Source organism: Watersipora subatra, chromosome 1, assembly GCF_963576615.1.
Source record: "Watersipora subatra chromosome 1, tzWatSuba1.1, whole genome shotgun sequence".
In the NCBI taxonomy this organism is placed as follows: Eukaryota; Metazoa; Bryozoa; class Gymnolaemata; order Cheilostomatida; family Watersiporidae; genus Watersipora; species Watersipora subatra.
In genome coordinates, this window is record NC_088708.1 from 18561818 (window position 1) to 18577307 (window position 15490).

Consider the following 15490-nt stretch of genomic DNA (forward strand, 5'->3'; position numbering starts at 1 on the left):
TAGTAGTGAAAATAACAGAGCAAAATTATATTAAGACTACAAGGTATTATTGCAGTGCGTGTCGAATAGAAAGAATGTTCATGCTGTTGAAGCAGTGAGGAATACCAAGAATGAGAACATAGGAGAAGCCAAGGAGGTATCATTACGTTGCAAGAAGATAGTGGTGAGTAAAGACGACTTTTATTCGTCTAGAATAGCATGTTCATGCACTTTAGTTTAGTTATTTGAGGAATGAGAGAAAGCTTATGACCAATTCTGCATTTTTAAATGTGTATAACATAGAGTTTAACATAGCTGCTGACAGCCTATAAGGTATCAAAGTTTGCTGTTGCTCATAAGAACTGAAAAACTTGCTGGGAGTTGAAGTTATTTGGGAAGGCACTACATAAGGAATCAGAGAATTCTTATTTGGCTGTGTGATAATAGGTAGAGCATGTTTTTACCGTGTTTCTGGCTAGATAATGACACGCAGAAATTTGTTTCCTTGGCAACGAGTAAAAGATGACTACCAGCCCAGACTCTGCACCTGGCTGTTACACACATTAGTTTTGTGTTTGGTACACTTCAATCAGCTGGTGCCATGATAAACGAGGAGAAATTCACATCAACGGCTCATCTGTAGCCTAATGACAACCCAAAATATGCACATCTGCTTAAGGCTCAATTACACGCCGTCTTATTATTCTCTATTTCTCTTCCTTCATGTGGTCAGCTTGTTTTCACCTTTTCTTAGCACAGCTCAGCGGTGTGAGGTCTTGTGGTTACATGTGTCGCGCAAGATAATCAGATCATGGATATTTAACAACCACCTGCAGAGTCTGCCAGTATCATTAAGAAGCCTCTGCCTAGAGTGTATAAGAAAAAACAAAGGTGACTTGATTAACAGACATCTCGAGATATAAAAGATTTTTAGCCATAATTTATAAAAAAAACTTGCGACGAATAATCATCGCGTATGACTAGTAGAAAACTTATATTAGTTAATAACCTAGTGACAAGCTGCAGTCGACTTGTGTTTGAGTAAAAACAAGACTTAAAACTGTCAACTGGCTATTGATGTCTTAATGCTTACCCATAATTCATTTCTTTTTATGTAAGAATTTTAGGCCATCTACTAGGGACTATTGTGAAGTAACCCAAAGCATTATAACATATTTGGCGCCCAAATTCCTAACTCTGACTGTGACACGCTAGCGTTGTAAAATTTCCAAATGAAAATTTTGTGCAATGAGCTATATTTTTAACTGATAATGAATGCCTGTCAATGAGCATTACCGCTAATACTGTTATAATGAGGGATCAAGGCATTACTTTCAGCCTGTTCTACGCCGATTTGCAGCCACTTGCTGGCATGACATGATCAGGTGAAATTTGATACGCTTTACTCACTCATTATTACTCCCCATCGTTCCTATTTGTCCCACAATACTATCTAATTGAGGTAAGGCGCTTGTCAAACTCCTTCCTAAAATATGTCATACAGCACGCACGCTAGAGCACCTGCATTCTCATGCCATGCTAATGGAGTCGGCATGCAAGTACTGAAAGTAGGTAGTTTTTCATGTCATTCTGGATCACCTGCTAATTTTCCTAAAACTACGCATTAACCACTAGCAAACATTGAGGTCTCTTCGAGTTCTAGACTAGTGCACTCAAATACTATGATAATAAAGTTGGAAGATTTTTTGTGCAAATTTATTGCTGCTCGAGGCAGGGGATTAAGGGAAATATGCACCTAAGAATTGATGATTCTCTGCCTAGTTAATAGGTCTATGTGGTTTTATGATGCTACTTATCAGCTAGCAATCATAAATTTTCCTGCACAGGTGATAACTTATATTTGTTTTAATTAAATAGCTAAGCTTCACCTTGTTTTGTAGAAAGAGGAAGGTGAAAGATTTCTACAAGAAGGATAAGATGTGGCCGGCACTCGCACTACTCGCAGGTTAGAATGATTATCAACAATCATAGAGTGCTTTCACTTTTAGTTCTTTCGAGTGGTTTCATTTTAGTTTCATATTTCATTTGCTAAGAGAATTTTAACTAGTTGCTGACGTACGTAATTGAATGAATGATATGGAAGCCTACTACAAGTACTTACGTTACATCCCGTACTAATGGCATCTCGTCACTCAAAAATTATACTAAAATTTGATGATGATTAGACTGTTCCGGAAATGTTTTTAACAAATATGACCCAATCATTTATTTGGTGTTATATTTTTTGCACCTAGTCGGTTCCGCCTGATTGAAATATTTGTAATAAGACTTGGCTAGAGCAATTTTCTCTCTCATTTCCTTAGCACCACCTTTAAACCGACATCTGATAGCAATTACTACCATAATTACGACGCAGACACGAAGGCCTCTACCAAAGGGTGTCATGTACAAGTACCTGCTCACACTTCTTTAAGCTATAAACTCTCCTGCATAATCTGTCAGTGGTGGAGCAGCTGAGATTGCATCTACTAGGCATCATCTCAAGGCTACTAGTTAGAGATAGTCTAAGGAATAAGGTTAACTCAGTTGAATCACACGTCTGTGTCTGTTGCCTAGTCGCAGAGCCTGTTGTCTAATTCCTCTGTAAAACTAGCTGACACTGAGTTGGTGTCGCTGGATCCACTCCTGGTCTTGGCAGCTTGGCATCTGCAGGCTTAGTTACGCTAAGTGGCCCTTTTTTCTTTCTTTCATCAGTGCTATAGCTCCATCCAATTAATAATTACCCCTAAATCGCTCCACTCAACTCTCTCCTTGATTTTAGCCACTTAGAGACAAAACACTCAAAAATGCATCTTCTTCTAACAATCCTTTAATTAGCTTGTGCGTTGACCCGTCTTTTAAGCAAACATTTAATTTAGCTAACCAAAGAACGATCAGAAACACAAGCCAGAGACGGTATGAAAAAAGCTCATTATTAATAAACAATTTTGTAATAAATGTTTTTCCACTCAGCAGAAATACTAAGAGTTAGGTTCTAAATGTCATTGTTTTTGCTTTTGTAGAAAGGTAGAAACTACATTCATATTTTATAGTCATTTTGACACTTTGATAAATTTATAAATTTTTAAAATGTGAAGTTATAAACTTAACTTCTTAACTAGTCTAGTTATTTGCATGTGAGTTGCCTAATATGTATGTTCTAAGGAGCATGTGAGTTGGAATTGAATAGCATATGAATTACTTGACATGTGAGTTTGAATTGAATAGCATGTGAATTACTTGACATGTGAGTTTGAATTGAACAGCATGTGAATTACTTGACATGTGAGTTTGAATTGAATAGCATGTGAATTACTTGACATGTGAGTTTGAATTGAATAGCATGTGAATTACTTGACATGTGAGTTTGAATTGAATAGCATGTGAATTACTTGACAAGTGAGTTTAAATTGAATAGCATGTGAATTACTTGACATGTGAGTTTGAATTGTATAGCATGTGAATTACTTGACATGTGAGTTTGAATTGAATAGCATGTGAATTACTTGACAAGTGAGTTTGAATTGTATAGCATGTGAATTACTTGACAAGTGAGTTTGAATTGAATAGCATGTGAATTACTTGACAAGTGAGTAGTAGTGGGACATATGAGTTATTCAACAAGTATGTGTGTAGTATGAGTTACAGGAATTATGAGTTGACATGCGTCTGAGGTACTTGGTAGAAATGACATGATTTGCCCCTTAGTTGACATACAAATGTCAGTATCCAATATTAAAAGCTGTCTGGCATATGAGAATACTGAATGTAAGTTAGATATGAGCCTGGCAGGCACTCAAATAGAAAATCACATCACATGCACGACTGCTTTCTCCTTGTTCTTCAGCATCAACTGCTTTTGTGCTTTCCTGACTCATTTTAGTGAAAAGATTCACTTTCTTTGTGTGAATGCCGCAGAACAGTTTCCTTCCATAGAGTGACATCCGAGTGTCTCCTTGTTTAGCCGAGTCTAATTTACGTCTATTGTGAAGTTGACAGCGCTCTCTGTCAGCAGCCATGCTTCTATGCTTGCCAACTGCTGCCTCATTCAAGCAGTATCAATATTTGGGTGTCAGTAATGGTAGTGGCATTTTGCTGCCGTGTCTATTGGGTGGTCTGCTCTTGCTGGCAGCGTACATTACCCACTGACAGCTAATTGCTGACCTGACTGCTGCTTCTGGCAGCATTCAGGTGATGATGGATTGCAAATTGCAGTCAGTTTTATTGCCACATTATTTTAACAGAAAGGATGTGAAGTCTTATATGAACAGTTCGGTGAAATGAATCTGTGGTTACCCAGCTATATTTTTGGAATCTATCGCATTTTAGCAGCATTTTAGGCATGGATATTAAAGTGTTAAAGAGCTTGTTCCCTGCCTTGCTAAATACCGCAGCTCCCCAGGTCTCAGTACTGGCAGCATTCTCGGGTACAAACTGGTCATTGTTTTCTTCTCTAATAGTAGCTCAAATAGGGAGGCAGCGGGTGGCTCAAAGTCAGCTAGTCAACTAGTTTTAACTACAGCTCTCCTAAATGAATTAGACAACTTTGCTCTTTGTTGAACGGAGGCTGATCATAGCCGGATAACTCCAGTCTCTAATCTGTAAAAATACCTGCTACTCCTGCCCTAAAAGCCAATCGAATTTCTATTACCTGAAGTTGTACCAGACTGACTACAAGACAGCAGCAAATGCTTGGCATTGACTCAATGAAAAACATTCACTTATTCGGTTTTGAATAAGTGAAAAATAATACAGCTGAACAAATGAGGAGCGATTATATTGGAGGTTGATAGGAATTGTGTTGGCTTACAGGAAATTAAAACTGTACTCAGTTGCTCCGAGCTCATGGTATTTGTAGCAATTGAACACCTGATTGGCTTATTGATTCATTGGGGTTTCTTAATGCTGTTCCATTCATGTGCTAGTGTGTGGCGGGCAAAGTGATGGAGTTCCTCTCTCACAACCTAGTTTATATTTGTCTTACTGATAAAGCGACCCGTAATAACCCGAGTTCCTCTCCTACTACCTAGTTTATACCTGTCTTATTAATAAAGCGACCCCTAATAACTAGAGTTCTTCTCCTACAACCTAGTTTATACCTGTCTTATTGATAAAGTGACCCGTAATAACCCGAGTTCCTCTCCTACAACCTAGTTTATACTTATCCTATTGATAAAGCCACCCGTAATAAACCAACGTATCGCTTTTGAATCTCTAAGCCAGGTAGTTATTCTGACTTACCAGAGTGAAAAGTTGAGCCAAAACTAAGAGAGAAGGTGGGGAAAAGGGGTGGAAGAAAGGTGAACGAAAATGAGGGGGGAAGAAGAGGTAGAATGACTTGAGGACAAAGCAAAACTTTGTCATACCAATATTTGGTTTATGGCAGGAAAACATGATTGGAGTGGCCATATGGCTATACAAAACAATCAAATGTGCAGATGTTTCTCTTCACAATGTTTATATTAGATAACGACTTGTGTCCGATACCTGCATGAGTTGTATATTGGCCAATAAAACTATTGGTCAAGGCCAATGAAATTACTCGTATCTATTTCTTTGAAAAGTAGAAATTTTTTGTAACTTTGAAAAAGAACTGTGGTTCAAGTTATGGACACACTAAACCAGTAAGTTCCAACCAACAGGTTGGTCTTGTGAACGATTGTGTCTGAAGGGATTTTATGTATCCTCATACATCGCTCCTCCCGTCTGCCACCTCTCACTCTCCATACCCTGTCACTTCTTTATCTCACCGCCTGTATCAGTTACCTCTTCCCTCTGTAATATGCCACTCCATTTGCCGATCCTCTACCATTACTGCGCTATATCTCTCCGTCTCCTCTTCTACCCGTCATCTCGTGCCGGATCCATCTTATAATACCCCTCAGTTGTGTCTTTCTGCTTCAAAAAAGCCATGCGACGTAGATAACAGGCCAAATGTCATAAACCTAGCTCACACTCTCGTTCTGAGACATTTCTAATCACAAGGACAGTTTTAAACAAGCCAAAGAACACAGAGAGCAAAAGAGAGTAGTCGTGACTTATTCTAGAACTCCCAACCTGCAAACAACAGGTTGAGGTTCAAAAAGGGTCACTGAGGAATGACATCCAGCCTTAAATTCTGCAGCTGGGCATTTCTCCAGTCGTTGAGAACTCTGTAATGTCCAGCCAAGATCGCAGAGTCATTGTTTGTACAACAATGGCTCTTCAAAAACACACGTAGTCTCTGCTTGCAGTGAGCTAAGCAGTCATCATACTTGATCTACGAAGGCTGCTCACAAATATCAAAAGAACACACAAGTACTTTGTAACAAAAAGTGAAACGAAAACATTATATAAAGTACTAAAGCCATCATCCAGTTACTGAGTGTTGGTTAATTTGCGTTCTCACACACTTGTATAGCATCAATTACAGGTTTGCTGCGCGTTTGAGGCCTGCGGATTCTATTTGTGTTTTTCAATGGGTCTATTGTATGTCGGTGAATTGCCCTTTCTCATTAATAATGCTATCTGCATCTAATGTGGCATCAATTAGTCTTCAGCTGCTTCAAATGCTAACCACCTATTGCACAGAATCTAATCTATTCTCTCGTCTTCACATTCCATCTAGTATCTACAAATCTACATAAATATTTACCTTATTTTAGTCATGTAATCTCTTCAATATTATTGTGAAGTCACTGCCCAGATAGGTACCAATTTCCTTGTATGCCGTATTGCAGCTTCCAATTGCTCAACTTAAAATCCACAAAAATATTAACCAATTTTATGTCAACCATCTTTAAAAGCTACAGCCATGGACAAAACTTCACACAGTTACCAACGCTTTTTGTCTCACAAGAAATGCATGTTTTATTGAATGCACACACCGCTAGTACATAAATACCATGACTGAGCGTGGTAAACAGCCACTTTTTGCAGAAGGTATTAATTTTCTCTTTTATATTTAGCTAATATTTCTGCACAACAATTTTAAGCTTACCTTGACATATACGCGGCAGTGCTTTGTGTACGGACTGTCTTCTTGGATTCGCCGTGTGTCTCTCATCTATAGTTCCTTTTTCTAAAGCAAAGACACTATCTCAGCGTCATTTGAGATACCTTTTGTATTCTTGTTTTAACAGAAAATTGACATTTCACTTAGGTTTTAGTGAATGCGAGATAGTGTTGTTATTGCAAAGCAACTCAGAACAACTGTGTTATCGATTTCTCTACCAGTGGTCATCAGGTTACAAGCGTGGCAACCATAGGCCTTCCCTGCTCAGCCTCATTGACACCCTGCCTCACATCAAACGCATTGATTGAATGAATGTTTGACAGTATCTGCCATTTTTTTACTTTTAACTTTTTGGTGACTCGGGTTAGTTTGAAGGTGAGTTTCACACTCAAATATTTTAGCTTTGAAGAGTCAGCCTGAAAACAACATGGTCGTACATCGTATCAAAGTTTAGACAACTTTTGAAAGATTGCTAATAAACAACTGACAAATCTCACCTCTTTCATCTCTATCAGAAATAGTTACAAAATATTTTAACAACTTTTAACAAATCTAGTTTTCAAAATGAAATTCTTAAAAAAATTTTTAAAACAAAAAAAGTGACAGAACAGTTTTCAAAAACTGTGTAATATGTCTTAATTCAGAGAAATAAGCTGTTTACTGCATAGTACCCAAGTGCACAAAAATCAAAAAAGTTTACAAAACGATTTCAATAAAACTTTATAATTGAGGGAGGTATTTGGCCTTTTGCAGCTGTACGCAGTATGGATTACCACCAGACATTCTGATATTTTTGTAATTACAAAATAAAGGCCTTCGCTGTGTCATTGCCTCCTACTCATTTGTCTAATTAGCTGTGAACAGTGATTAGGCTGAGATTCTTCCTATGTCATGCTTTCCCTGGCGTGCTTGGCAAGTGAGTTCACTTATGCTAACCATTATTTCCTGGTTGACAAATGCGTGTAACCTTGTACCTTGAGAGACCAGATTCCGTTTGTCATACAAAGGAGAACCGAAGCTAGTCTGTAGGACAACGCTTGGATAATGCAGGAACTCAGGCTAAAGCGATTGACATAAAACCATTGACTTACATAATCTGCGTTAGATGATAGAGGATGTGTGGCATACCACTGCCTGTAAATGTCAATGTCATATAACAAGCTGCATCAAATGTGATATGGCTGTTAAAGGTGTACCTGAGCACCATGTTCTCATATATTTGCTAATTAGGTTATAAGGTTGAATTACGCAGTTGGTTTGTAAAAGCACCTATGTTGCCATAAAATACCATGTTTTACTTTTGAAAAATATATTTACCCTGTTTTATAGCTGATGGTATTTTTGCTGAATACTTTATAATAATATATAGAAAGGCCCATAAATTGAAAACCACAAAAATATTTTCATTTTATTTACTTTTTATTTTTATTGTAGGCCTACGTATGATTCGGGAACATGGTTTCCATAGTTCTTTGACTGGTTTCATAGTGAGCCTGGGTCCCATTTAACTACCAAGTTTTTACATAATTTAATACTACCAGAGCCCTTTTCTTAAGCCTGGTTTCCATATGACAGCGCAAGACGCGTGACAAGGCGCATGACGTCGTGTGTAGGCTGACTGTGATGTGGAAACATCAACGCACGACGATCGTGCGACGTGCGTACGTTGATCGCAAGGATCCAACAGAATGGATCCTTGCGATGGGTGCGCGCGATGATGTATCCCACAATACACCGCTCGACCTTTTCAACCTATCCCATAATTCAAACGGAGGACTGTTTTCCGAATAAATCTGTCTCCCGTACGAAAAAGTAAAAGAAGTTATCCACCCTGTTCAATGCAAGCATGGCGCTAAAAAAACACTGCATCGCAGCCCAAGAAATGCATTGCGCACGATCACTGGGCCACGCACGATCATTGCGCTGTCGTATGGAAACCAGGCTTTAGAATTTGTGCCATTCCTAAGTGCGCTGCTTTCATCTTAGACAATTCTCATTTCTATTACTTATATTGTTATTGCTCATGTTTTACTCTATCATGTACAAACCTTTTATCGAAATCTTTAATTTTTTTATAGAATATACGCTGTTCTTAATGGAGTAGATATTATTTATTATTATTATTATGCGCTGCAAGCCTTAACAAGGCTGTTGTTGGTGGCTATAACTAATTACTGTTAGTAGTTTTACTCACTTAGTGACCAGCCACCACATCGCTGATGACTTTTCTCATAATCCTCTTTGACTCCATCACAGTTCACCTTGACATCTCTCAGCAAATGCCCTCAGCATTGCTGTACTTTCTTCACCTGTCCCTCCAAGGTATTCACTCCATCACCCATACAGCCAACAAAAAGATGAGTTTTGGTTTTGGTCTTATTTCCTTACCTCAAATGCCATTATTATTATTATTATTATTATTATAAAAGTTTTTCTTCACAGTCGTGTGGTGGTAGGTGACTGGTTTTAGTCCATGTTGAGTCCGGGCCTTAACAAAAGGCCAAAGGATCCAACATCTTTCTTAATTCCACTAAGAGAGGACCTGCCTCAATATGGGAGCTGTTCTTAAGATGGCTGTCTTTTATTATTATTATTATTATTATTTCATTTAAAGGATGGGTCTTTTTACATACCTTGTTTACTATCATTATCTGAAGCAGTCAGAGTAGGAGAAGATAAGCCTTACAACCCTGAATGACACAGATATAGGCTCGATCTCATCTGCCACGCATAAAGCCTTATCATCTGTTGACTTTGTTGGCCCTTATCACCATTTGACACCTAATGACTAGCTTTGGCTATCGTGTGAGCTTTTTCATTTTATTCCGGAGTATTCCAGCACCTGCTGTATCATGGATACGCTTTATTTCATCACTCTTTGATCACTTAGAAGAAACAAATTGAGCCTACGGCTCTGCATTAACCATCTGAAATGCAAATTGAAAGCTTTTTGAAAAGTTTGTAAATTTCTAACCAGAATTGCATAATGTTAACTCAATAGCTATTCATGTTCTGGATCAAAGGCTTTTTGCACGTTGAAGTCTTTTAGATGTTCGTTTGCCTGAGGCTACTGTAAGCTGGTTTATTACCACTCTTAGAGTTTTTCATGCTTTAAGACTGAGGTCCTGAAAAAACTATATTTGGTCTAATTTTGTGAGCTAACTTTTGTAATGTTTTTAAGGTTAGACTTGAAATAATACCAAAGTATTATGGGTTCCATCGTTATGCTATCTGATATGGACAGTGTGTACGGCACAGATAAATGTGTAACTAGATATTTGCTGTTTAAAATACTCAAATTGTATCTCCAATCTGCCTTACTATTAATTACACTCCTAGTTTCCCAAAAAAAAAACAGTACACCTTATACCAGACACCAACACCTTACCAATTCACATTATAGAACAGCTTTATGCATTGGAGCTCTTTCTTCCAATACGCATCATTTACTTTACTATTTTTAATCTAATTTTTGTCTCATGGTCTAATTTGTTTTGAACAGCATTAGCCAATGATAATAAAGTTGAAATCTGTCTGTATTCATTTAAAAAAGCTGTCCTAAAATGTATTCAAATTATTTTCAAATTTTTAATGTGGGGGGATAACGCTTTGTTCTATAATATTTACTGACTATTCTCGTGAACAACTCTGGTCTACCATTTTCAATCAACTGCATAGATAACTTCCTTTCCAAGCTACACTCAACTCTTGCGCACTGACTCAATATATTTATAGGCTGGACTGAGTCATAGAGTCTCCCTTGGCACAACAGCGTATATCTACGCTATCAATTGGTGGGCAAATGTGTTTATGCTTACAACGGCTGGTTCATGTTCTTGATAAGCTGTCCACAGTTTCACACACTCTTCTCCGCTGCTAATATCAGCTCTTAGTACAGGGTACAAGTTCGATGACATCGCCTTGCCTGATCAAGACTTTCCGCTAACCTTTGAGCTTCCTGCATCTATGCAGTCTGCAATGTTTTTTAGCCCCTGCCCTTCATGAAAATATAAGTTATTTTTCAGTTGGTCGATGATATCGCAATCTGTTTCATGCCGCAATGTCTCGACCTGATGATTGCCAAAATAATAAATGTAGTGGTGTGCCAAGGTCAGTTGTAACAATAGGTGACTATGCCTCGTGTGAACTTGTTTGAGAGTTGTCTGTTCTCTTTACTACATTGTGAGGTTATGGCCATTTTTTGGCAGTTTGTCCAGCTCTCTTTTATGAGCAATATTTTCTATACAGGACCAATCTTTCGAATCGTACTATAGTCTAATTGCTTCGATCTAATTAATTTATTTTAATATTTGCTGGTGTGATGTTGATTTATGGCTATATTTTAGTCAAATCTTCATTATCAATTTTTTCTTAGTGAAATTTGTGTCATGAAAAGTGGCATGATATTCACTCAGTAAGGTTAAGGTCAAGGAGTTTTATTAAAGCTGACATTGCTTGTGTACAACAATACTACTCGGGTCTCAATACTATAGAGCTGTATGAACATTTATAAACAGAAATCTAAAAAACTATCTATTTCTTGTCCAGCTGTTGTCCCTCTCGCTCAGCTGTGCAAATAAATGTTGACTGTCATACAATTAAAAAAGATTGCTCGCAGTTAAACAAATTCCTTCTGAGATTAACTTCAAAAAGTATCTCAAATGTGTTCTTTTTGAGAAAATTAATCAATTGTGTGACATATTTTTATCATGTCCTGTTAAAAGCCGGTAATCTACTTCCAAAATTACAAAAAAGCTAAGAGAATTAGAGAGTTTGGTAGAGAGGTAAGATGGATAAACTGGATCTAATGGTATGCTCAGTTCACGCCCATTATTCTCCAGCATCTACATCCCTATGAATGCGTTATCTTGCCAACATGCGAGATTTATCTTCCTTATCAGCCTGTCTTTTCACACCTGTGCTGGTCTTCCTATCAACTCTTCTACAAATATTTAAACTATTGCTCCAAGGATTTCAGTTTGCTATCGCTAGGTAACAATAGCCAGACGGTATCTTACCTGATAGCAGACTCACGAATGAGAGAATTACTCGAACTCTTGGTGCCCTGCACAACTCTCATGGTTTATACATTCACAATCATATACGTACCGTTCACTTTCTTATACTTACCATTTCTCTAATGTACACCAACCTTAGAGTTCATTTTGTGCTTAAAACTGTCATTGCATAATATTGATAGAATTAATTTATTTCTTTTGCAGCCTGCTATGCAACATTGGTTGGAGGGCAAGAGTCAACCACCCTCTCTACAACATTGGCTTCTAGGTAGGCGGGCTACATATAATTTGTACAACCTGCTGTTTTTAAGAAGTTAATAGGCGACTTGTTTATTCCATTTACTATTTGTCAGTTAAAACTCAAATGATATGAGCGAAAGTTTGTCACGGCCAGTGCTTCCCAGGCCAGCCCCCAGGCATTATCTTTACGTAAATTTTCCAGCAGTACTCATAAATCCATAATTGATCAAATTGGCCATAACTCAAGAGCGTCAAAGTCAAAACAATTCCGATCAGCTGACAGCCGATGACATCTGCACCTGTACTTTACTTATTCTTTGTTTTTCCTTTGTCCAACTCAAAACCAGCTGATGTAAAAATACTTACTAGCAGAAAACTTGTTTTCTCAACAAACTCATTGATACCAAAAGTTACCACTCTCTCCGACTAGAGGTAAAATGATGTTTTAGTGTCGCTCTGATCTGTAGAGCCAAATCAAAACTCAGTTTTCCTTTACTGGATTAATCTAAGTATTAGGTGATGTTCCACTCACATCTATTTATTTTAACAAATGATCATGTATTGTTGCAAATGTTCCGTACTTCATGCTAGAATTCTTAGCTGTCTAAATTAGACACAAACGGCTAATTATTCTGTTTTTTTTATAAAAAATTAATTTCTCTTTTAGAAAATGATGTTGCTCATGATATTAAAGAATATACCATAAATAAAATTAGGGCTGCATGAACTGTCTATATAACCCCTGAGAGAGTGTATACACATGTGCGAGCAGATGTTTAAAAGCAACGGTATCCAATATTGAATTTTGTGACAAGACAGAAAAATTTATCAAGCATTATAGTTTTTTATATATTTTATTTATTATGTCCACTGCATTGCCTGTATGTTGATTGGCTCTTGAATAAAATGGTTTGTAAAGATCAGACAACTTCCTTCCGCCGTTCTGGCAGCGTCCTCATCTACTGCAAGCCTTTTGACTGGAGCCCGTGTCTTTTCATCATCAGGCAATAGTAGTTGTCTAGACAACTTTTCCAAATGAAAATATTTTCAATAGTCAGCAGGCAGCATCAGGGTAGACATTACGGTGTTGAAAGTGGTGATATTGATCTACCTCGCTACCTATACTTCTGAAGATTATGAATTTCCTATGACAGTAGATGAGTGGGGTTCTTCTCTGACTCACTTCTCTAGACACTCTAATCAATATTTCAAATATATTGTAGCGGAAATGAAGGACTGGAAGGACTGGATAATCTCTGTGAGTATCGCTGAGTCTATACCAAAACATTATTAAATGCTCAACACTTTTTTCTTTAGACTTCTTAGCCTTTGGCACTAAACTATATGTATTTCTGATAATCTTCAAACATTAATGTACTCTTTACGCTACAGATCACATTCTATCAATCTGACCAAGATTTGCAGAAAAGGATCATTAGCTTACCAAATGGGTCAGCAGGTAAATGGGTCAGCAGCTTGACATGAAGTCTTTTTCAGTAATCCAAGAAAACCTTTGAAAAAATTATTATCTAGTCTCAAGTTGCCAAATAAACGTTTTTCTCTACCTGCTCACGATTTAAGATCTTGGTATGTTAGCAGACGCGCCTGAACAGACTGCAATATGACGCTACGATATCTGATAGTCATTGCTGACATTCAGCTTTGACATCTCCCTTGTCACTTTTTGTATTATGTCTATAGAGTCAAGATGGTCTGTTTACACAAAACCTGTCCCCTTGAGCTGTAAGCCATTAGTCTATACAGCAGCTACTGTAACAGATGACACATTTATATGAGTTAACAGAGGAATTGAGGTTACTTCAGAGTCACTCAAAAATCTACCTTCAAATAACAACATACTAGCGGGTTTAAATAACAAAGTACTAACTGGCTTTTCAATGACAAAAACTTCATTTTTCTTACACATTTAAATTGTTGTAAAGAAAATAAATAATAGTTTGGGAACTGGTTACCAAAATATACAATGTTGGATAATTATCTTCAACTGCTAACATTAAGATTTAATAATAATACTATATATAATTTAATAATAATACTATATATAATTTAATAATAATACTATATATCAAACTAAGCTAGCCATTGTTAGACTTGCAGTAAAATAAATACTTTCTACAAGTGTTTTATTATTTAGTTCTTGAACTGCAGATAGTTGGCAATGTCTAGTTGCGAGGATCAAATGCAACAGTAAATTTGAAAATTAAAATATTTATCAGATTTCAAGGTTTTTCCTGTTCAGTTAGTAAAACTTGATTGATAATAGCTCAAGACAGTTTATGAAACTGTACAGTTACCTAAAGTAGTAAAATTAGATAAAAATGATTTCATAGAAAAATGAAGACATGCAGATCTGACCATCTCAATTTACTTTAAGTTCTAACACAAGCAGTGAAATTCAATAACCGCCACTACATTCTGTCAAAGAACCCGCAGTAATAGTACACATGTGAGTAACTGTTAGCCCAAACACTTCCTACAGAAAGGCACGCAGTTGTAACTTTGAAGACTCTATGAAAACTAAACATCTATGAATTCTTCATACAACGAAATGATAGTTTTCGTGGATTCTTCAAGGTCATAAACTGCGTACCTTGAGCATTGAACATTTATAAATTCTTTACGCTACCAAAGGATAAAGCTGAGTATGATGTTGATATCGACTCGGCTGCACGTAGAATATATATATTGCTGCCAGCGCCATTCTTAGAGACATCGTATAGCGTACACAAACTTCACATTTTATACAAATAACATTTCAGAGTTTTACTGTTTTGTGATAATTGAAGAGCTAAGGTGCAGTCACCAGAGGTGGTATATCTCCTGTACAAAAGTGTTAATTCTTTAGATAATGATTAATAGTGATATTTGTCAATGCTAACACCTCCCCGTGGTTGTTTTTCTGGTTGGCAGCAACTTTATCATTATTTAGTCGGTCGTGTCTATTGTTAGTCATTTCTAATTGTATGGGTTGTTTTTATTGTTAGTCAGCCACTCGGCTTACACTTTGCACTCCTTTTATTCTTTTGTACTAGGTTGACAATGTCATTCAAATCTATTCCATCACCGTGTAGTCCCCTGGCACCGGGTCATACATGACTTGTGTACATTGCTAATAACTTCTCCTATCAGCTTATTTATTTCTGCTAACTTTTTGTTTGACCTATAGAGGATCAGTTGAATATATCGCGTCCCACTCCAGTTTCTTCTGTAATCCAGAGAATAGTTTCTCTTCACACCT

The 15490-nt window shown here is 37.1% G+C and overlaps 1 protein-coding gene across 1 annotated transcript in view; it reads left to right on the forward strand.

Annotated features, from left to right (window-relative positions):
- LOC137385386 (inactive tyrosine-protein kinase transmembrane receptor ROR1-like) overlaps window positions 1-15490 on the forward strand; it is a 28570-nt gene continuing 13080 nt past the window's right edge. The window contains exons 1-4 of the mRNA XM_068071836.1: window positions 1-163; window positions 1881-1945; window positions 12196-12259; window positions 13455-13489. Of these exons, the coding sequence (XP_067927937.1) occupies window positions 1918-1945; window positions 12196-12259; window positions 13455-13489 (127 nt within the window). The 5' untranslated portion in view covers window positions 1-163; window positions 1881-1917. The remainder of the gene's footprint in view (window positions 164-1880; window positions 1946-12195; window positions 12260-13454; window positions 13490-15490) is intronic.